Source organism: Haplochromis burtoni, unplaced genomic scaffold (genome assembly GCF_018398535.1).
Source record: "Haplochromis burtoni strain Fernald_Lab_line unplaced genomic scaffold, NCSU_Asbu1 Contig_202, whole genome shotgun sequence".
Taxonomy (NCBI): Eukaryota; Metazoa; Chordata; class Actinopteri; order Cichliformes; family Cichlidae; genus Haplochromis; species Haplochromis burtoni.
Genome location: NW_024582563.1, coordinates 241,786 through 266,665, shown reverse-complemented (window position 1 = coordinate 266,665; position 24,880 = coordinate 241,786). Strand labels below are relative to the sequence as shown.

General features: G+C 39.9%; 1 protein-coding gene across 2 annotated transcripts in view; it reads left to right on the top strand.

The window, feature by feature from the left end:
• Positions 1-24,880, top strand: part of cps1 (carbamoyl-phosphate synthase 1, mitochondrial) — a gene marked incomplete in the record, with an annotated part of 71,017 nt that overhangs the window by 19,635 nt on the left and 26,502 nt on the right. For both annotated transcript variants that reach the window (XM_005935763.3, XM_014337944.2), the window contains 11 exon segments: positions 106-304; positions 394-570; positions 4,159-4,280; positions 8,476-8,617; positions 9,262-9,327; positions 9,891-9,954; positions 10,183-10,364; positions 13,050-13,244; positions 15,497-15,564; positions 17,971-18,046; positions 19,140-19,217. In XM_005935763.3, the coding sequence (XP_005935825.2) occupies positions 106-304; positions 394-570; positions 4,159-4,280; positions 8,476-8,617; positions 9,262-9,327; positions 9,891-9,954; positions 10,183-10,364; positions 13,050-13,244; positions 15,497-15,564; positions 17,971-18,046; positions 19,140-19,217 (1,369 nt within the window).

Genomic DNA, 24,880 nt, shown 5'->3' with positions numbered 1-24,880 from the left:
TTTTTTTTTTTTTTTTTAAAACAAATTATGTTTTATAAAATATTCTTGCACTTTTGTCCATCGTTATTTGATTTTGGTCTCCCTGCACTCCGGTCCTGGTTTCAGTTACCCCTTGGCATTTGTGGCTGCTAAGCTGGCTCTGGGAATCCCCCTGCCTGAGATCAAGAATGCTGTATCAGAGAAGACCACAGCCTGCTTTGAGCCCAGTTTAGACTACATCGTCACCAAGATTCCTCGCTGGGACCTCGACCGCTTTCACGGCATGTCTCGTGAAATAGGCAGTGCCATGAAGAGTGTAGGAGAGGTGGGGCTAAACATTTAACCGCTCACTCGGTTACTCAGCGTTCTGGCAAGCCAATTATTCCATCGTGTGTTTTCTTCCTTTGCATCCAGGTGATGGCAATAGGCCGTACGTTTGAGGAGAGTATGCAGAAGGCCTTAAGGATGTGTCATCCATCAGTAGATGGCTTTGTGCCCCAGCTGCCACTCAAGAAGCCGTGGTCCGACACCCACGATCTAGAACAGGAGCTGGCTGTGCCCTCCAGCACCCGCATCTTCTCCCTCGCTAAGGTACAATTATTCTTCATTACATTAATAATAAATGACACTCACTATAGTTTGCTCATTAAAATCACATTTTGTAGTGTTGCTGGAAAAAAAAGTCCCTGCATGCCTAGCTATGAATGCTTAATCCTGTGGCTGTACTCGTCACTTAAATTTTGATTCAGTTAAACAGAGCTGACAGTATGGCTCTTCAAATATATTCCAGAGAGAGGAAAGATGGATCGCGCAAACATATACTGCTATGTGTCTGTAGCTTTCCTCATAGAAGCAGATGAAGGTGAGACAGCACTTATAAGCACAGGGTTGAGCTTTATTTTTCAGGCACAAAGATCTTACAAGGTGAAAAACATCTATGGCTCCAGCATATGAACATGTTTTTCATCACTGGTGTAGATGGATCAATTTCCTTAAGTATTGAATGAGATAATTGAGGTGGTGACAGCGTCAGGGATTGATGATCCACATTTGATCTCTAGTCTGTTACATGAGTCTGTAATGCTGCGGGGTGGTCAGCATAGCTACTGTCACTCAAAGCTAAACTGCCTGCTATCCACATGATCTCAGACTGTTAGAAGCTCAAACAGTTTGAATGGTTTTAGTTTTACACCTGTACATCTTGGGGACATTTTCTTTGTTGTGTGTAAAGCAAAAAACAAATTGCATCAACTGTAAGAGACTTACAGCCAGATGTAAAGGTGCAAGACACGACACATTGCAACACAACACAGTAACTTAACTTAGTAATAATGTTATGTTAACATTGTGGAGGTATGTAATAACGACAGGAGAGGTCTCTGTGTCTCACTCCAACTTTATTAACTGACTCTCAGAACTTCACATATATTGAGCGCCAAAATCTCCACCCCAACACTTCCCTTCAACTTGGGTGAGAGTGGAGCCACCTGGTGGTCCGCCACACATACCCCCCCCGAACACACAGTTAGGTCTCTATTCAGTCCAGGACCCTGGGTCTAAGCAAACGACCCGAACGACTGAACCTGGGAGGGAGAGAACAGGCAGAGGAAGGTCCATCCTGCGAACGAGGCTGGTGAAGGCGAGCAGGAAAGGCAGGAGGAGGCTCAAACGCCAGTGGTCCGGGGGTAGTCCTGGGGGGAAAACCAGAGTCTGTCAACCCCATTGAAGGAGGGCGGCCACGGCGAGGGGCCTGGGCCGGCACTACATTACTGTCCGGAAGAACATGTGCAGGTTTAAGTCTGTCAACACAAACAGTCTCCCTTCGACCCCCAAAATCCAAAACAAAATGTTTCTGGCCCGGTTCAATAACCCTGAATGGGCCGTCATACAGCGGCCGCAGCGGTGTCCTGTGGGCATCGTGCCTGACAAAAACAAACTTAGCAGTCTCTAAAGTCTTTGGAACAAAGGTGTCAGGCACGCAATGGTGCACCGGACCAGGAACCCGAAGCGAGTGCAAAAGCGGGTTGAAAGATAGCACCGATGGATCGAAGCAGGGAGGAGGATTTTCGGGCAAGAATTCTCCAGGCACGCGGAGGGGCTGACCAAACACCAGCTCAGCTGGGGAAGCGCCGAGATCCTCCTTAACCGCAGAGCACAGCCCAAGCAAAACCCACGGAAGGCGGTCAACCCAATTGCCATCCTTTAAGGAGGCGCGAAAAGCAGCCTTAAGCGACCGGTGGAACCGTTCACACATCCCATTAGCTTGCGGGTTGTATGCGGTTAAGGAGTAATCTTGTTTTCTAAATTCAAACGTACCTTTACCATTAAAGACTGTCCTTAATTTTTTTTTTTTTAAATTTTTTTTTTAGTGTATATTCATAGCACTCCTTCTTATGCATTTCATGCATGTGTTATTTTCAGACATATGGGGGTTATGTTACCCTCCCCCCCCTCATCAGTAATGATCTAGTCCGGTATTCACTTGGGCGTAACTTAGCCAATTAACCAATACCTACCTATTATAGGTCAGCTGACCTATCTATGAAGTTTTAACTGGTTAATTTGAATTTTTTTTTTCTGTTTCCTGTCTTGTATTTAAGCAATTTTTCACAATGTTTTACTATGACCCTGATGAAGGCCACAAGCCGAAACGCGTTGGTCAATTATTAAAGTTGTTCATCTTCCCTCAAGTGTTGCTGGAGTTCCTGCTTTGTGAATTCTTTCATCCTCTTCATGCACCTTGGAAGCAGGTGAAGTTGTGCCAGAATTTTTTTTGCTGCGCTTTAGTCTGTTTGTCCAGGACCTCAGCAGCCTGAATCTCTTGCCAGACGGCAGCAGCTTAAACACCCAGTGTCCTAGGTATGCACAGTCCTGAAGGATGCTGTGTGCCCTCTTGAGACAGCGAGTGCTGTACAGATCCTTCGGGAAGGGAAGAGGATGCCTAATGAGTTTTTTGGGCCATATTAATGACCTTCTGGACTGCCTGTCTGTGTGCCATAGTGCAGCTGGAGAACCACACACTGATGCAATATGTCAGCACACTTTCAATGGAGCAGTGGTAGAAGACGCTCAGCAGCTCCTTCAGGTCCATTTTTCTGAGGATTCTCAGAAAGTGGAGACGCTGTTGGGCTTTCTTCAAAACCACAGAGGTGTTTGAGCTCCATTGGAGGTCTGGGTCTATGTGCACACCCAGGAACTTGAAACTGGAGACCCTTTCCACACACTCCCCATTGATGCTGACAGGCTGCAGCTCAGACTTCCACCTTCTAAAGTCAACTACCAGTTCTTTTGTCTTGGTGGTATTGAGGTCCAGGTTGTTGTCTACACAACAGTCTGACCGCCTCTGAACCTCAGCCACGTACGCCGTCTTGACACATCAACTGTTAGGTGAGCAGTTCTCAGTGCTTCACTGCAAATGTAATATAACTATACTTTTGTTATTCCTAAGTGTTTTTGTCTGCATGCACAAATGCAACAACTGAAAACATTCTTTTTTTTTTCCTACTTTTGGCATCCTTGCTTCACGATGTACTACATTCAAGTGCGTGTAGGGTATAGATGACTTTCCAGCCTACATAAATTTTGCAAGGCATCCCAGCCTGTTTTGGAAATGACTATATTGGTCTGCTCTTTGTAGGTATTTATCATGGTTGATAACTTGGTGCACCAGATGGTTTGTTACAGATAACCTTGGACTTTCTGGCAAGTTGTCCTTGGAAACTGTTTGTATGTGTGCGCAGATTTTTAAGATTTATTTTTTGGCTTTTTGCATTTATTAGATAGTGACAGTTGGAAGACAGGAAGGTAGGAAGAGCGAGAGGGGGACGACATGCTGTAAATGACCTGGGGCGCTGCTGTGAATAAAAAGCCTTCAGTACAAGGAGCTTGCACACTATCAGCCTGACACTTTAGACACTTTATTTCAGATAAAATACTTATTTTTCTTTTAGATGAAATGTTGCAATAATACTCTGTATTGTTCATGCACTTGATTTACTTATAATACACTAGAGATCACTGGGTTATTGGTTGCGTGGTTTTTCTCATGAGCAGCCTATCACAGAATAAAATCAAATTTTAAAACTCTGACCAATTAAACGCATGTCCGAGTTTCGTAATACTCGTAACAATGGAAGATCATGATGATCCCGTTCTTTGTTTCTTGCTTTTACTTCTCAGGCCCTCTACAGTGGCATGATGAGTGTTGATCAGATCCACCAGCTGACAGCCATAGACAAGTGGTTCCTCCACAAACTTCATGGAATAACAAACGTGGAGCAACATCTTGCAAACTACAACAGGTAAAGCATGCGGAGTGTTTATTCAAGTAACTTGAACTTACTTAAATAGATATGTATATTTAGAGGGGAAAAAAAAAAAAAGTAGATGTGCCGTCTATTTGTTTATGGGTGTGGATAGAAACATGAAAAACTGTGCCCACAAATTAGATAAGCCCCAGTCTCTTTAGTCTCTGTGTCTGTCTCCTTTCACTCTTTCTCAGGGTTCCTCGCAACTACCTTTCTCCATCTCTTTCTCTTTCCTGTCCTTCTGCCCTTCAGCTCTTACCTGGACAGCCCAAATCCAAGCCTTTGTGAATTATCATTGCTCAGCCACAGGTTACCTGGTGCTTTCTTCCCACTCTGCTGTTTAATAATTAATGGCTGGCCGTTTGGTGGGCACCCACTGCTACAGCCTGACACACGGCGTGTTGTTGTAGTTTTCACTTCTTCTGGAGCAGGGGACATGGGGATGGGCAGAAAATGTTAGTCTGCTGCCAGACTGATGGAGTATGGTGCTGAGCACGGGTGGGCTTCATGCTCTGCTGCTCAGCAGTCTTTGTGTGCGTAAGATTTTTTTCCCTCTAGATTGAAGGGTAATTACAATTAAATCACAAGGAAAAAATATAATACAACATATTTTAATCCTTATTTGTACACTGCATCACGTACTGCATGCTCTCTTATTTGGTCAGCTGGCTTAGTGAAAAAGGACACACTGGCTGCATAATGTAACTCTGCAGTCCTCTAAGGAGGAGTCGGGCTCAGACAGAACATGTTGAGACTTCTGCAAAAGTTGCTACATTACGCATTATATGCTTTTATGCAATGGTGTTAACATTTCCAAAGAAAGCCTACTTTTGACCATTTGTTCTATTTTTTCCAAAGTTGTTTGCACAAAAGTCAATATGAATATAGTATTGAGTCCTTTTTTTTTTTTTTTTTTTTTTTTTTTATTGGTACTTGCATTTCTATAAATTAAAATTGCATCATGCTGCCATGGATACCTGGGTATAGATAAACCACAGACAGTCCCTAGCAATTTAATGATTTATGCACACAAATGGAAATATAATAATTTAAAACTTCAAGGGAAAGTGAGTTTTTAAAACATATTGTGTGTTCATGTGTCTTTGCAATATGTCAGAATACATGGCAACTTTCTATTCACACATAGCCGCAATGGCTCCGGGCAAGTATATGGTGGAGTGTTTTATTTGTGCGCGATGGTCTATTCACATCGGTTCATGGCATGCGAGGGGCTTTCTTCATTCTTTAAACTGCTTTTCCAGACAAAATTGCTCACAACACAGCCAAGCTTTGGGATCAAATGTCTTTCCTTTGATTCTGACTTGCCGCTCCCCTTTCTTGGGTTTGTTATTTCTCAGCAAAGCCACGTGCAGTGGGAGTTAAAACACACTTGACATTTCCAATATTGTTACGCTATAAGGTTATAAATAATTCAGATAAGGAGCAGGAAGAAAAGGCAGTGGTTTACCAGGAAAATAGAATCCCTTATTGTCTCTACCTTGAGTTAAAGAAATACTGCTACATTTGCTTGTTGCTTTGTATGTGGGAGTTGGATGATAAAGTCAATATCAACTTTATAGCAGCATATTCATCTGTTCAGTTTAACTCATTACTGAATCAGGAAGCAAATGGAAGTTTGCATACCTCCTAAAAAGAATACTTTCAACACTTACAATGTGGTGTTTTTATATTATGTTTTTTTTTAATGTGTGGAATGTTGTATTGTTTTAATGAAGTTTAATATTTTATCATGCACTGGAGCGGTTTTACCTACCACCTCCTCTGTCATTTTACTGCAGTAATGTTGCAATTATAGTTCATGTTTTAGATTGGTTTTTAGCTGGCTAGAAAATTCAATAGAACATGTAAACAAAACAAATTTAAAAGGACCATTTTTCCTTGAGTACTTACTAATAACAGAATCCGTCACACTACCTCAGATCTTGTGATAAGCTAACAGTTATTTTGAATTCTCCCTAGACAGTTTTAAAATTGGGTAAATGCAACCTCAGATGAAATACAAATCCAAAAAGAAACTGAATAATACTAAATATATTACTTTGCCATTGCACATGATTATTGGTCATCATCAGGTGTGGCCGAATCTATGAAGTTTATAGTTTATAAAACAGTTTATAAAACCTGTGGACAAACCTGTATGAAAGCAGTTTGCAGGTCTGGACCATTCAGGTGTGTGTGTGTGTGTGTGTGTGTGTGTGTGTGTGTGTGTGTGTGTGAGAACAAGGACGAAAGACATCAGCAATGATGTGAAAGAGTCACCCTTTGCTGCCCATCAATCTGGGAAGGGTTACGTGGCTGTTTGACATTCATTTTCTTACAGTGAGAATATTCACAAGTGGAAAATTATTTCAGCAAAAAACAGAACAAAACAGTGGAGTGGACGTACTAGCAAATTCAAAGGTCAGACCGTGCAATGCTCAGAAAAACTGGAAAATACCCAAGAGCTGCATCTTAAGACTCTACGGGCCTCATTTAGCATGCTAAATGTTAAAGTTCATGACAGTACAATTAGGAAAAAAAAAAAATGAACAAGTATGGCTTTTTAGGGAGGGTTGCCAGGGGAAAGCCTCTTCTTTAAGTTTGCATGTAAACACACCACAAGACAAGGAACAATGTCCTTTTAGGAAATGAAACCAAAATGGAGATGTTTGTCTATAATGCACAGCACCACATGCAGAGAAAACAAACAAATAAAACCCCATATTGGTATAAACTACTCATACCAGCTGTCAAGAGTAGTGGTGGGGGGCTGGTGATTAAGGTTTGTTTTGGAGCCACAGTACATGGACATCCACGAGCACCTTTTGTATACCAAAGTAGAGTCAATTATGACCTCTATTGGACAGCTAAAACTGCTAGTATGCTTGACAAGTTTGCCAAGCATACTAGCATATTTACAGAATGGCTGAAAAAGAAAAGGGTCGAGGTGTTATAATGGCCCAGATTCAACACTCAACCTGACTTAAATGGTGTTGTTGGACGTTAAGAGAGCTGTGCATAAACGAACACCCAAAAGCCCCTATGAACTGAAGTAACATGGTAAAGATAATGTGAGAGGAGAATGACAGAACGGACCACATCTTCCAAACTTTAACACTACGCAGCTGCGCCACAAACCGCGCCACAAACCACGCCCCGCAACAGATGAGTGGGCAAAGGTTTCTGCACAATGATGTGAGAGACTAGCAGTCACACAGAAAATGATTACTGACAGTTATTTCTGCTGAAGTTGGCTCTACAAACTATTGAAGCACGAGGTGTACTTATTATTTCTTATTCATTTTTTCCCCCTGAATTTTGGTTTAGTGTTTGTCTAAAAAAACATTGTAATGTGTCATGATGTCACACATCTCAGGTTGCCTTTACCTCATCTTTAAGACCTGATATGGACTAAAGAGAATTTTTGTCTTAATGTGTAAAACATTGCTATTGACAGACTATATAAACTGTTTTACCATCACAATAGGTAGTATGCCAACTGATATAAATTTGATCAAAATTATTTTAAAAGGGGATTATTATTATTATTATTATTATTATTATTATTATTAAAGAGGATTTATTGTATCAATAGAAAATTGATATGCAGACTATCAGTGCAAGTAAATTGTGCAAGGCATGGTATCACTTAATAAGTAAAAATGTAAATAGACAAAGGAATAAAAAGGATGTCTTATTCCTTTCTCAGACGTCGCTCTACGTGTTGTATTCCTGATTGTGACTTTTCTGCACACAAACCACATACTCGCTTTACCACGATTCAGAATTCACCTTCCGATTCCCAACTTTATTCCCACTGCTATTTATCTGTGTAACCTTACAGCTCACGTGGAAGTTTTATTGATTCAAATGGGTTTTAAATGGCTGCACTTGCCAGCCTAATGCTCCCACAACTTTGCACCTTGTTTGTCAATTTGTTATTGATTGCTCTGAGGTGGACGCTTCCCTGTGGTCTCCGCTGCTGGGTAAGTGAGCTAGTCATGACCCACTTACTCGATTCACCTTCTTATTTCTATGGTTCTATGGACGTTTTCCTCTTTTTCTCATACTAATGTCTGGCATTTGCAGGGATTCACACTTAAAATGCATCAAACTGTGGACAGTCTTTAAGATTCAGAATGGTTAGCAAAATTGCCTAATTACCTCTGCTGATTATCTTTTCCCACAGTGGCACAGTCCCCAAGGGGATGTTGCTAAAGGCCAAGCAGGACGGCTTCTCAGACCGGCAGGTTGGTCAGATTCTAGGCTGCAATGAGGGAGTAGCAAGAGAGCTGAGGCTCAATTATGGCATCAGACCTTGGGTCAAACAGGTGAGCATTACTGGGCTGATCCTTTTAGTAGAGACCAGATGGGCTCAGATAACTGACTCTGGCTAATCGATATACACACACCTCAACAGAGAAGTATCCTCTGGCTACAAATATATTTAAAAGGGAAGCATAAAAAGTGCATATAGCGAGAGAGTCAGTAAAGTTGTCTTTGCATCTCAGTCTGTATTGACATGTCCTTTGTCCAAATTGTATTTCTTGAAGCAGGTGACTAAATTATTAACATCTGCAAATCCAATTCACCAGCCTGGCATGAAATCTGTTTTTTACAGGGCTGGGACAACAGCAGAGTTCATAAGCGTAAAGGGATGAAGCTGTATCAGCTTCAGAGGCTAACTTTTTAGTAGTCCAAATTTATTTTTGTTTAATACATCATCAGCTAGTACGTGTTCTGTCTTTAACCACATACTGAAGTTAATACACATGATAATCTGTAATTATGCGGTATCGTGGTAAACCTCGTAAAAATGAGCAAATTTCTTCGTTCTGGAGAGAGTCTGCATGCTCTTCAAATGCTTAAACTGGTTTACTCCCATTTTGGCCATTATGATTACATTATAGAGTAGTAGTTGAGAGTTATTTATTTAAATGCCCCATTTTTAACATTTTGTTTTCTCTCATCTTAGATTGACACTTTGGCTGCAGAGTACCCAGCAATGACCAACTACCTGTATTGTACTTACCACGGTCAGGTATGTGGTCTCGGAAAAACAAAGTCGTTTGTAAATATACAATTATTGAATGTATAAAATTGAATTACTGTATCTCTTACTGTGTGATGCACACAGTTTATTTGTTTGCCTACAAACTTTTTTCACTATCAGGACTTGAATAGACAAAATGAACACACAGGAACATCTTAGGCCCGTGAAGGTTCTTATCTAAATCTGATATTATGATGTCATCGTGTGGCCTGGTAGGCATCTACAAATGGGCTAAAATTACCCATTTGTAGCATTTATCCACCTTGAACACTTTGTAAAAGCACATCATTTTAATTTTAAATCCACAAAAATATATAATTATATCACTATGTTGCCTAGCATCAACCTAACAATAGAATAAAATCACAGTCCAAACAATACCTTAGCATGACCAAACACTAGTATATTTACTAGTAAATGCACATATTAATCCACTGGCTGACTTTCTTATTTGTTTTGAGAAGACAATGAAAGAAAATTTGGCAGCAAAATAAGGCTAAAACATGGTTTATGTATGCAAGAGTCTATCGTTGATTTGTCTGCTTCACTAGGAGCACGATCTGGACTTTAAAGACCAGGGAATTATGGTTCTTGGTTGTGGACCCTACCACATAGGTGAGTGTAATAATAAACTGTTTGTTTGTTTGTTGCAATATGTGATAATAAAAATAGCACTATTACTTCTAAGATGTACATTTTTCATTATTTCTCTTGTCTAGTGTTTTTTACCCAGAAGGGATATAACTGAAACTTGCTGCATTTTGTTTCAAGTTAAAACTTTGTAGGATGAAATTTTGAAATTGTGATCTTCCTTTGATGGCCAATCAACCATTTGACCACCAGGCAGCAGTGTTGAGTTTGACTGGTGTGCGGTGTCCAGCATCAGAGCCTTGAGACAAATGGGCAAGAAGACAGTTGTAGTAAACCACAACCCAGAGACGGTCAGCACAGACTTCGATGAGTGTGATCGCCTTTACTTTGAAGAACTGACCCTGGAACGCATTCTGGATATCACCCAGCAGGAGGTTAAAACACTACCGAACACGTGACTTTTTTCATTTGTGGAAATTCAAACAAAATACACATATTTCTCTACTTTTTGTAAACGAACAAATATTTTAATGCAATACAATTAAGACCCTGTCCAAACCAAACATACTACAACTTTAAATGCTGAATTACTGAAAATACCAAAGATAAATGTACTGCCCTGCTTTGATCTAAAACTCTAAGCCTATCACAGCTCAGTGTTGAGGCAGTAGACCCTGGGCAGGTCACCAATATGTTAAAGGGTTTTGTCAATGAAAACGATTATATTCATATGTAAACTGTGGAATCTGATTTAAATATTGCATTGCAACCAATTTAAATTTCCCATAAACAGAGTTATATTGATTAAGTACATGATGCATATTTATTAAAGAAATCAATCTTGACAGCTATATCAAAGGCAGAGTGCACTCGTGGACTTAAATGTTTGCCCGATAATACTGGCAAGTAGATTTATAATCCGAGACCAGCACACAAGCACTCATATAATGGCATAATAACTTCTCTGCACTGCTGAAGAATAATTCTTTATTGAAAAATATATAGAAATCAAACATTAGCAGCATGACTGTGACTTATTACCATGGACTACCCACAGAGTAGATCGCCGCAGTGTTGGAGGAAAAATACCTTCTCTGCTCAGAGTGGCATGGATGAAACATAACCACCACTGTCTGAATTTTCTCTTATTCTTATATATGAATTCAGAAAACAGTTAAGCAAGCAGCTTTGTCACTCTTTATGTGTCACACCAATTTTTGCCTCAAAAACCAGCTTAACATAACTCTTTTAAATGGGGGGGGGAGAATTGGCAGTGAATGGACATTTTGCTTTTGTTGTTTTGCGTGGGTTGTTTTTTTTATTTCTTATGTGTGTGTGTATGTATATAGAGATATAGAGATATAGATATCTAGATATCTATCTCTGCTTTTGGTTTACATAATGCAACATTGCATAATGAAGTTTTTTATTTTTTATTTTTTTATTTTTTTATGGTTATTTCTGGATTTATTGGTTGATCTATGATCCTACTCTTAGTCATGACTAGAAGATGTGGGCAGTAACTGGGGAAAAAAAAAATAAGATGGGTCATACAAGTGGTAGAGCTCAAGTTAGGGTGTGATGCTAGGTCTTTTAGGAACCTGGTCAGAGATGCTGCTGCTCCACATTACGAGGAAGAGCCGAGGTGGATTGAGAATCAGGACTAGGAAATCTTATCGGAGCCCACGTAGGTGATGTGTTTCAAGCATGCCTTACCATCAATAAACCCTAGGGCAGTCTGAGGGCACTATGGACTAACTTGGCCTTGGCAACTCCCAAGATGAGCTAGAAGCAGTGGCTAGGCAGGGGGAGATTTTTGGGGGCTCTGCGTAGACTCTTACCCCTGCAACCTGGACATGGAGAAGTGGTAAATGGTTGTTGGATTGATGATTTTATGAACAAAAACAAATGAACAGTGTATTGTGGACTTTTATAAATAAATTATTTGACAGTTAGCATCCTAAATGTAGCTCACTTCCATCTCCATATTTTTGTACTTGGAGTAAAAGTACTTTGCACGATTCTTAACTTTATATATCTTACTCTGAGCCTTATACAGCCCCTCATCCTGTCTGAAATGAGCCATTTTGGCTCCCATTTAAGCCAACGTTCTTCTGGTTCATTGCCCTTTTGCAAACAAATAATTTGAACAACAGGTGGACAGGGTTACTGTGTCCCTAGCAAGAGCGATGCGCCCTCCGCCAGAGCGATGTACCTGAGATGCCTATATTAAGGATGTCCCGACTCTTTGATGTCATAAAGACTCAAAAGTAGGAAAGGGGAAAAACGGCTTGAAAACTTTTGGCTCACAGACCGACCTCTTCATTTGGCCGTGTGTGTGTGTGTGTGTGTGTGTGTGTGTGTGGCGTAAGGTGACTCAGATGTTGTCAAAGAATATTCAAGGGCAACGTTTCCCTGCTATTTTCAGTGTATAGGTTTGTTGGCACCTGTGTATTTATGTTGTGTTCTGTGTTTGTATACTTGCGTCCGCTGACTTTCCCTTGCAGGGGAAATGTAATCCAGTTAAAGTTGAGATGGGATCAGAGTGTGATTAAGTGTTTGTTTGTTCAGGGAGATAGCATTACCATCAATCCCTCTCTCACAGCTACAGTTTGTATATGTGTGTGTGTGATAAATATGGCATTAGAGCATGGAGATAAACCCTGGACAGGAGCAGGAGAGCAAGGCCATGAATAATGAAGAGATACAACCTGGCATTGCCATGGAAACAGCATCCCCCTTGGATCAGCTAGACAGGAAAAGGGGCTGCACGCTGTTATTAAAAGGAACACACACACACACACACACACACACACACACACACACACACACACACACACACACACACACACACACACACACACACACCTATCTATCTTCCCCGGTGATAACTAAACCCATGGCACGACCAAGATCAACTCTTTGTGCTTGTCTCATATTTTCACTGTGATCAGAGGTCAGAATAATTGAAAGTGGTTTCAGAATGTAGATCTTGGCTTATAGGCAGGGTTTCTCTCCTCCCGTCTTTTCTCCCCTCTTCCTCTTCTTGTTTTAGTATTCTAGTTGATTTAGTGCCTGCTCTCTTTTGCATTCTTCTTATTCTATTTACTCCTCTCCAGGGTTGCTCTGGCTGCATCGTATCAGTGGGAGGTCAGATTCCTAACAACCTAGCCGTCCCCTTGCACATGAGTGGGGTGAAGATTCTCGGGACGAGCCCCCTGCAGATCGACCGAGCTGAAGAGCGCTCAGTCTTCTCCAGTATCCTGGATGACCTCGAGGTTGCCCAAGCCCCATGGAGGGCCCTGAGCTCCCTGGTGAGAGGAAACTCGCAAATTCTGAATTATTGATGTGACAAAGTTGTATAGTAGTACAATGCTGGGATGCAGATTTTTCTCAGCAAACTCTTTACCTGTGGCCCAAGGATCAGTATTATACCATTAATTATTTCTGATAACGGGGAAAAAAAATCAAAATGTATTGAAAGAGGTTTTAATTTTGAGTTGGTGCTTATATATGAGACTTGCCCTAACACATAATGGCACTTCAAATACTAGTTAGCATTCTCAACTTCTTCTTTTTTTCCCTTCAGTTTGTGTGGCACATGCTTTCTCTTATATTCACCATCACAAAATGCAAGAGTGACATTTGCAACTTGTAACTGCAGTTAACAATTTTGAGGCAAAGATTTTAAGACAATATTTTGAGTCAAGGCATGTAAAGACATTTACTTGTATACATTGCTAGATTTATTACAGCTCTGCTGTGGAAAGTGTGTTAATATTGCAGCCATTTAAAAAGTTTTTAGAGTCAAAACATGGTGTAAAACAGTTCCCGGAGAAACTGTAACAAGATTTTGCTTGTCAGCTGAGGCAGAGAACATAAAGTGATTGGAAATTTAGCGTTTTACTTCGTTTCTATAAGACGATCTTGATGGTTTACAGGGAACTCCTATGAATATCAATCATAGTGTTTGGATGAGAAATTTCGAAACTATGAAAAATATTAAGATCATCAAACCCCACACAGAGTGTACTGATGCACATATTTGACCATGGAAATGCCTTTTTTCTGATTTATCAATTAGCATTATTTTTTATATTTAGAATTTTCTACACACATGCTTATTATTTCTAAAATATATTCCTTACAAAGGTACTATTCACTACTACGTGCATGTCTTTTTTTTAGTCTTTTTCTTGTAATTGGCTGGCTATACTCACTCCTGGCTCCATCTGAATGAAACACTGGCAGACTGCTCTGTGGAACATGCGGAGCACTGTGGAAATATGTCTGCAGTCGGTGCTAAAATGTCTCTTCCATTACCTTTGCTCTTGTATTCAGTTACCACTGAGGAGTGATTATCTAGTTCACACACACAGATAGAGTTCCTTCTCTCCAAGGTTTGCGTATATTCTATATTCATGCCAGTCTTTGAGAAACGGTTTGTTTTTAATTGGCTGGAATAACTCCAGGAGAGCCTCAGGGAGATGGTTCTTGCATCTCTGGGAAGCTATTTTCTGTTTGGTAAATGGTACTTCACCTGGTGAGTGAAGAGTGGGTAATGATGGAGAGAACAAGACCAGACATGCGGTGAAACAGAATAGAGAGAACGATGATGATAATGATGATGATGAGGAGGAGGAGGACATTCAGCCTTGCTTTTGCTTCTAGACTCTGTCCACAACTCCTACAATTTCTTCGTTCACTCTTTTCATGACAGAGGGAGGGTTCAAAAGGGAGATGAATGTAAGCCCCATGCTTTTTCACTCTTGGAGCATTTATCTTCCCCCTTGTATTTGCTTGATTTGTTCTGTTCTTCGCAGATATGGGAGTACACCCTTTGTTCATGAGACACTAGTATGTGTGTTTTTGAACTGAGAAAAGGTAAAACAGGGGCTTGCTGTATAAAAGATTTAAGAGGATGAGCACAAGAATTCCTTGTTTTGATATTTAGTCTTTTATCTGAAGTGTCTGTAATCAATAAGCTTTCTTATTGCAGCAACAACCTAGTAGTTACACAAGTCAGATGAATCTAGGTATTATTAAATGTACTTTGATACTCTGGTTAAACTGTCATGTCTGGACTAAATATTCTCCCTCATTTAGAGTTTTTAACACTGTTAACACATTTTAGTATGTTAAAGGAATAAAATATTTTTTCACTGTCCATTGTAATTTACACAGATGTCCTAAACAGCTAATATGCAGAACCTTTCAGAACTTTTATTCTATAAAAAGCAAAATTGCACTGGATGTTGATGAACGTTTGCATTTGAAAGCACCTGTCCAACTTTATATTAGCAACCCCAACCCTTCCCCTAATATCAACTGGATTTTAAAACCTTTATGTTTCAGTTAGTTGTTTACTACAAAATGTAAAATTGCAGAAATGTAAAAAAAAAATCCCACTTCAGTTGACAGATGTGTTTTTCTAAAATTTTTGTGCAGTGTCACTGGAGCTTCAAGATGCACATTTATATGTGGAGCTCCGAGTTGTGGCAGCTTATTCCCTTTGATTTCTGGCCCAACTATAATACGTCTGCTGTGCACTTCTGTCTCCTCACAGGAAGACGCGTTTGCCTTCGCTAACCAGGTGGGGTACCCCTGTCTGCTGAGGCCCTCCTATGTTCTGAGGTAGGTTTTAATATATCATAACAACCAGACTAATCTTGTTTCCCCATCACAAAGGTTGCGGTAGTTCAGATTCTTATTCCATCAGCAGTCTCTTAACTGTAACTGTTGCATATTAATCATTAATACTTTAAAATATATAGATATTTTTAGATAATTTGCTTCATCTTTTTCCAAAAAATATAGACTGTAGTGGCCTGCAAGTATAAAATCTAATCAGAATTTATCTTGTGCCACGTTTCTGTCCTAAATAAATACACACTAAGTGCACCCTTGGTTTTACTGAGACTTGAGAGGGAAATCAATGGAATTTCTTAACAGCTAATTCACAGCGTAATTACTAGATGGATAAAACAGATTTTAAGTTATGATGATTAATGAACTTCATTCACTCAAACGCTGCTTCAGTCATGCAGTGACACTTTTGTCCAGAAGGTGTCATGATGGCACCCTGGATTCGGCAGGCAGTCTGCTGTCACCGAAAACGTATGTTTCTACATTCAAGCTGTGATGTTGTTTTAAACAGGATTTGTCTATTCACTGCAGGGGACTGTGGGAAACCCATGAGTTCTGTGCACGAGGCAATATTAATGTAATTCAGTCAAGTGATATGTACCAGTATTAAAGTGTGCTTCTGTTTGATGCTGAAGGAACTATAATCATACCGTTTATGATCGAATGAAATGAATAATAATCCACTTACAGTGACTTCTGTTGAATACCAGTGGAGTGGAAGCTCCTCTCTTCTCCGTAGCATCAGTGTTCGATGAACTCATCCTGATCTTTAGCATCCCTACAGCTTTTTTCACTTTTTTCCCTCTGACATGCTTGCTAATATATTTTGAGTGTTCTGCTCAGCCTCAGTACATATGCAGAGATACTCAGATTTACACACTAAACACTCTCATCCTTGTCGGAATCATACTTCAGTTTTCTGTAGAAGTAAAATGTGCACACAAACGACAAAAGTGATACTATTTGCATATTTAACTTAATCTTTCCATTTAGTTGTGTAAACATTTGCTTAGTATTGTTACTGCTGTGACAAGCAAAGCAGACTTTAAACTAGTCTATAGTTTTACCATTTTATGAAGGTCGCGTCTTTTAAACATGCATCTGAGATGAAAATACAAAGTGCAAATGCAAAGTCCTGAAGATTTGCTACGCGTGTGAAATATCATCCGTGTGGGTGAGTTACCATAGTCGCTTTTATTAGTGGGGGAGAGGGGACAAAAAAAGCATCAAGTGAGTTTATTGCACTCCAGTTGTTTTAATAAGTGTATGATATGGTGAAACGTCTCTGACTGGGAGCTAGCTGCAAGTCTTGGAAGTTGAAATCCCATCAGAATGTGAAAGTAAACAAACGAGGGTTTACAACTGAGCACCTAATTAATACTTACCACTTTCCAACTGGCCAACCCTAACTAACGTATTGTCTGTCAGACATTAGGATCATTTTACATCAGGCATGTGGCCTTTTACTGAAAGTTGGTTAAGATTAAGACAGCATTTTTACTTACTCCTTAAAAAAAGTCTTGAATTTTCAAAGTATGATGATTACCATTACATTATCCAGCAAATGTGCACCTCTTTAGAACTAAAACTCATTGTGATCACAACTTTTACTAATCCTGCTAATACTGGACACATTATATGCTGGGCTAATGGATGGAAAGACATTAAAGCATAGACATTTTAGGGGGTTTTAATAGAATGCTGACTTTTGATTTTGGCCAACACTGGACACATAAGCCATCAAGTTTTAACTCAGCAGCACTTACACAGCATGCTGAACAGCTTTAATCTTAATGGCTGGATACATTTGAATGTTCCGAGAACAGTGAGGCAAAAACTAGATGGCATCTGAGTCAGTTATATGCCTTCATTTAAATGCGATATAAATATATCACTGGTTTCCTGAATGAAGGGTCAGTTTTGTGTTGGGGTTTAGACATACAGTATATCTGCCTCTAAGCTACAGAGAGCTAAGGTATAAAGCTCTGACCCAAGCATGAGGCCTTCCTTCATCCTGTTTCACTCAACCACGCTTTTTCTATCAGGATGATAGCCCAGCTAGCAGTCTAAAATCAAAAACAACAACCACAACAAAACTAGCCTAAATCCATTGTTTTTTAATGATGAAGATCTGAACTCATTTTCTAGAGCCTGGAGTGCTTTTCGACCTAAATAGCTGTTCTTCTCCCAGTCTCTCTCGCTCCCTCGCTCCTTATTTCAACTGTTTCCAGACCTTGTTCCTGATGGTAATAGTGATGCAATGGAGAGATAATGAGTGTTTTTGAACAATCATTTGAAGCTTGTATGTTCTCCTCTTTTGCTTGTTTCTCATCCTCTCCTGTGCCCTTTTGATTTCCCTTCCCCACTCTCTCTCCCTCGCCTGCATCGTGCCAGTGGCTCTGCTATGAACGTTGTGTACGGTGAAGAGGAGATGAAACGCTTCTTGGAAGAGGCTGCACACGTGTCCCAGGTGAGCTCACTCTTAACTATGTGTACTTACCTGCACCTGCAAAAGAGACATATTGCGATAAAACTCTGTCTCACCCTTATTTATTTATTTATTTTTTCTACTGGTCCCTCTGTCTCTGTCTAGCATATACAATCACATTAATTTTGCACAAAGTTGTCCCTTTGCTTTCAATTAACTAATTCTACCAGCTGGCAACGGCTGTTGACTAGTATTATGTGCCCATCTCTACTCCACTGAACACCTAGGCAGCTTGGAGGCAGTTGGCCCCTCCAAGGGCCTTTGCTTAGGGCTATATGCGTACACACATGCACATTTTACACCTTCAGAGCACCAAAGCAAACCTTTTCATGGCATTTTAATAGACTTGGAACAAGGCAATAATCACAGCCTCTTGTAGTTAAAAGAAAAATAAGGAAAAATGTGTGCAAGAATAGAAATATCTTATCTGCATACATGGATGAACTTAAGCTACGGGGATCAGGTGTTCAGTCTGCTGTGTCGCCTGATGCTGATGGTGGCCAGGGAAGTGGACGCTGTATGCAATGTGTTAGGGACCTGAAGCATGGTGAGAGGGTACACATCCATGCCTGGCTAAAAACAAACCCTAGTCAGCCAAATCTCTCCAGCAACATTATTGTTGTGCTGTTCATTGACTGCCTGTTCTTCAACGTGACTGACAAGAAGTTGAAATTACGGTGTATAAAAGAAAAATGCAACACCTGGGCAGTGTCACCTCTTTTTCTTATGTTTGAATGAGGCAGACCAGATGTTACAGTGACTCACCATCACCTCTTCGGGGTACAATGTGTTGTAATGTAATGGCAGATGGCTAGCTGTTAACAAAAGTAACTGCCATAACCCACTGTACACTGCTTTCTCAAGTGATGGCAAAAAATGGTAAAGCATTTAGGAGAAGAGAGACTTTCCTCAGAACTGGGTAGAATCCAAAAACTAAAATTATGTTGATGTTGGCACTAGGCCAGAAACTGAAAAGTTCTCTTCATAAGATTCATATCTTCTCAATATGAATATACACAACTGAGTTTTGTTTTTCCCCCACAAATGAATAACCTTGCTTGTGACTCTCTTTCAGGAGCATCCAGTTGTCATCACCAAATTCATACGTGGTGCCAGGGAGGTGGAGGTAGATGCTGTGGCCAAGAATGGCAAGGTGGCTTACTCTACAAAGGCATTACTGGCAATACAGGCTAAATATACAACATGTGCTAAGTGTTTAATTATGAGGTTCTTACAGAGCTCACACAAAGTACCCGACTATTTAAACAGTGTGTGGCGTTGTTTAAAATATGACCTGTCCTAATGTTCTGGACTCAGTTTTTTATTTATATTGACAGTACTTTTTTTTTTTTTTTTAAACATATATTCATTTATAGTATTCACAACATTTTTATTCATCTCTATAGCCTGGCATTATTCAGTCTTCCATTATTCCTTAGTTTAAACGGAGAGGTAGGACAGATATTGAGCTTAGAAGAAAAATAAAGTGGAGCTAATCTCATTCATCTTGTATGAAAAACATCACAGCCCAGATAGATCTGATGGGAAGAATGGAATATATTAAAACCAAAGTACAGGAAAATGGTGGTACTAAATTATTTTTTCTATTTATATTGGATCAGTTAAGGATACTTTTAAATGATTCTGCTTCAACATACTGACTTTTAAATCTGACAGTTCACACAGATTTAGTTTTCCATTGCTTTGTTACTGGATTGAACTGCTGTGTTGTTACTCTGTCATGTATGACATGCACATACAATAACTATGCACAACTTGGCTTGTTCCAATGACTGCTTGAAGGAAAACTCTAATTCAAAGTGCAGTCCAGTTAATGCAATATCAGAAAGGTCAGTTATGCACTGGATGTACACTATATTAGGTACACCTTGTTAGTACTGTGTTAGACCCCCCCTTTTTGCCTTCAGAACAGCCTTAATTCTTCATGGCATCAATTCAACAGTGTTGTGGTAACATTCCTCAGCTGCAGATTTGTGTGCAGCCAACAAATCTTCTACCACATCCCAAAGGTGGTCTATTGGATTGAGATCTGTTGAGTATAGAGGCCGTGAACTCATTACGTTGTTCAAGAAGCCAGTTTAAGTTGATTTGAGATCTGTGACATGGTGCATTATCTTGCTGGAAGCAGTAATCAGGTAAACAGTAGGTTGTGGCAGTTAAAAAATATTTAGCTGGTACTACGGAGTGTGGGAAGAAAATATTACTAGTGGTGTGTGGATCGATATTGAAATATTGATTCTTCCGATACCAGTAATTTATGCTCTAGAATCGATTCTCATATTAAAATATCAATATTTTAGTACTTTGGGGTAAATTTGTAGTTTATCATTAACAGGAACACAGTGGAAAGAAACTATATCATTCGGATCATCTATATTGGAAGGAATTACTTCCTCTTACGCCTTTCATAGTCATATGCGAAATACGGCTGTATAAATGTGTCGCAGCCCCTTGGCGTGCACACGCACAACAATGGCTGAGCGTAAACAGAGTCATGCGTGGACGTATTTTACCTCCACAAACAGCCGAGACGCAGTTTGCAATACATGTGGCAAGACAGTGAGGTGCTGTGGCAACACCACTAACCTTGTCAAACACCTCAGAGTAAATCATATCACAGAATATGACGAGCGTATGTTGAGGCGAACTGAAGAGGAGGAGAGGGACAGGTGCTGCTAGGGCGAGACAGACGTCTCTCACGGAGTCCTTTAGTGCTGCAGGCAGGCAAGGTGTTCAAATAGGCACAACTTCAAGGTTTTTTTTTTTATTTCTATATGATAATTCTGCATTATTAAGCAGTAAGAACAAGTAGTCTGATGTCCTGTAATCATTATGAAGCTATATTATATTATTATTACAATTACATAATACAATTATATATGAAATATAATGAAACCGTTTTTGTACAAAGTAATAATAATAATAATAATAATAATAATAATACTAATAATACATTTTATTTTTAGGCGCCTTTCAGACCCTCAAGGTCACCTTACAGTAGCACGTAAACAATACCATAAAAAAACATAAGAAAAATGTGTATATATAGCAAACACGGTAGATAAAATTTAGACACAAATAGTCATAAAAGTATCAAAGCAAATATAAAAACTGAGCAAGGTAAAAATGGCCTAAGACAGATCAGGTGTATGCAATTCTAAACAGATGGGTTTTGAGTAGTGATTTAAAAGTGGTGAGACAGTGTGTGGTCCGTAGAGCAAGTGGAAGTGCATCCAAAGTCTCGCGGCAGAACAACTAAAGGCTCTGAGTCCCATGGTAGTCAGGCGAGCAGGTGGAACTGACAGAAGGGAAGCTGAAGAAGAGCGGAGTGTACGAGGGGGTGAGTATGTATGGAGAAGATTGGATAGATATGGAGGAGCAAAGTTATGAAGCGGTTTGAAAGTGAGAAGCAGGATCTTGAAATTGACACGGAGGTGAATTGGGAGCCAATGGAGCTGTTTAAGAACAGGTGTTATATGTTCACTGGATCTAGTTCTGGAAATAATACGAGCAGCTGTATTTTGAACCAACTGCAGTTTATGGAGGGATTTATGAGGTAAATCATAGAGAAGAGAATTACAGTAATCCAGCCGAGATGTGACGAGCATTGACAAGTATGGCGGTACTGTGTCGTGTGAGTGAGGGACGAAGACGGTTAATATTACGGAGATGAAAGTAGGAAGACAGAGTGACATTATTTATATGTGCTGTGAAGGACAGTGCTATCGAGAATGACACCAAGACTCTTAACCTGAGGGGAGGGTGTGACAACAGTTATCAATGGATAACGAAAGACTGGTTGGAACTGTAGTCAGTTTTGATCTGGTGCCTATTAAAATGATTTCTGTTTTATTGCCAGTAAGTTTAAGAAAGTTGTGAGTAAACCAGACCTTGATTTCACTTAAACAGTCAGAAATGGATGTGGGTGGGAGAGTAGCTGTGGGTTTGGAGGATGGGTAGAGCTGAGTGTCATCTGCATAGCAGTGAAACTGGATGTTATGCTTCCTAAAAATATTACCTAGGGGTAGGAGATAGATAATAAAAAGTAAAGGACCCAGGACAGAGCCTTGGGGTACACCGGAATTAACTGGAGTAGATACTGATCTGTGAGGGAGTAATTGAACAAACTGTGAGCGGCCAGAGAGATGAGAAGTAAACCAGGCGAGTACTGTACCATCGATGCCAATAGATGCTAATATGTGAAGGAAGATGCGGTGGGAGATCCAGAATCAGCTGCAAGCAAAAGATCATTGGTGATTTTTACTAGGGCTGTTTCTGTACTGTGACATGAACGGAAGCTGGACTGAAACTGTTCGTACAAGTTATTTCCAATGAGATGATGATGAACCTGTGCAGCCACTATCTTTTCAAGAATTTTTGCTAGGAAAGGGAGATTTGAAATTGGCCTGAAATTATTTAGTTTGGAGGGATCTGAACCTTTTTTTGTTTTTCTTTCTTTCAGTATTTGAGTTATTATTGCAGTTTTAAGAGAAGAAGGAACAGAACCAGATATAAGAGAGGAGTGTACGATATTAGCAATCAGTGGGGCAAGAGACGGGAATGAGAGTTTAACAAGATTTGTAGGCAGTGGATCAAGTTTACGTGATGATGAATTTAAGTTAGTAATTATGGAAGATAGCTGAGTTATTGTGGGAAGTTCAAAATTGGATAGAGAGGATGACAGCTGAGAAGGACAAAAAATGCAGATAGAACAATTGACCATTTCACAGGACGAGGGCAATTGTTGATGAAGATTCTCAATCTTGGTGTTAAAAAAAAAAATCATAAATTTGTTGTAAACGGTGGCAGAGTGTGTATGTATGGCAAAGGTATCTGGGGGTTTAACAATATTATGCAATGTAGAAAACAAAGTGAGAGTGTTTCCTTCAGCAGATTCAATAACAGGTGTAGTAAGCAGATTTAGCAGGATGAATAGCTTCTTTATAGTGTTGTATATGACTGAGATACATGTCCTTGTGAATAGTAAGTCCCGTTTTCCTGGAGAGACATTCCAGGCGGCGTCCAGTAGCTTTAAGTTGGCGAAGTTCAGATGAGTACCATGGCACAGAGCGAGAGAAAGAAACTGTTCGAGTTTTTTGGGGAGCCAAGGTATCTAAGAGGTTGATGAGTTCATTGTTATAGTGAGATACCAGGTCGTCTATGGAAGCTGAGGCATCAATGGTAGGTAAGTTATTAATGCCATGGGAAAGAGCTGATAGATCAATGCCCCTAATATTTCTAAAAGTAATTGAGCGGTTTTGTTTATTTTTGTATAGTGGGAGACTAGCGTTGAATAAAACTAATTTATGGTCTGAAAAAGATACAAGGCAGGATGGATCCATGCTTTCATGTTGTTTATGGCAACATGACCCTACCATTTAAGCAACATTTTTCTAGTGTTCCAGAGAACTGTTGCTCACCTGATATTTTTTTCTTCAGACCATTTGTCCTGCAGGTTTTAGATCTCACCCTGAGTCAACACACCTGAACCCATTCTCATTCCCAGGCCTCCGAAGAACTCCAAGACATGTTGAGGTCATTTAGCAATTTAAATAAACTGTGTTGGATCAAGGACACATCTAAAACCTGCAGGACACCTGCCCTCGAGGCCTGGAGTGTATGTTTCTCTAATGCATTTACCTAATCAAAAACAAAAACATTGACCTGCACATTCTGTAACTTTTCATATCATTTTCATATCATATTATTCTGAGTGTTCACTGAAGTGATCATCTCCTCCATGCTGATGCCAACTTGCCCACACCTTATTTAATACAGTAATTTGACTGTATAGGGATGAAGCTAGAGGAGATGAATACAAGCAATCTGGCTTGAAAAGATTTATTTATTTATTTTTGAATCCACTGTGAGTGGAGAAATGGATCCACAATGCATGACGTCACCCCATTCAAAGTAAACGTAAGGTGAGCGTTGACCTCTGACACCTACATATGAATCTGACCTTGCAGACGAAAACACTACATAGTGCTACAGTAATTTCACATTAAAGTACAAGCTGGTGGTCTAACTTTTTAATTCTTGTATAACTGTATCTGCAGTTTAAGCTGCAGTAGGCGAAGGAGCCACCAAGGTAATTGTCCTGAACGCCTTGTCTATTTTTCTATTGTTTAGACTGTGAGAGTCATTTCAAGGGTGTCATTTTGAACGTGGGCTCTTCAGTTGTATGGTAGATTTTCTCACTCTGCTTTCTCTGAATACAGACCCTCCTTTATCTTCAGTATCACATTAACAAGCTGTCCATTCATTGAATACCAAACAGGACTCATTACTTGAAGCTAGACTGTGTGCGTATGTGTGGGGGAGAGTAAAAAAGTCAGAGATAATACGTATTAATTACAGGCTCTATCTGAAGAGTGTTAATGAATGCCGTGGTTAGCAGCAGTTTAAATGAGCTAATGACACGGCAGCTCATTTACAGACACGCACACGCACTCACACACATACAGAGTGGCTTGGCAATATAGATCTTCTTTCCTTTGGGTGAAATTTTGGAAGTTTTTCAGACATAGTTATATCAATGTACATTGTTTCAACAAATACAAGGCCTTTGTCTCAAACAGTGTTGACCTTGCTGAATTTATTTGTTTCTCCCACATGCACAATGCAGCAGTCGTCATCGTCAAGGTGGCTCCCTGTACGTTAATGCTACAGTTTTCTGTTGCGGCATACTGTATGTATGAAAACATCAAATCTGGAGGCGATTTTCCTTAAATTTGGAAACTTCCTCTTGGTCAACAGACCAAGGCTGTGAAAGGAGTATTTGCTTTGAACAGA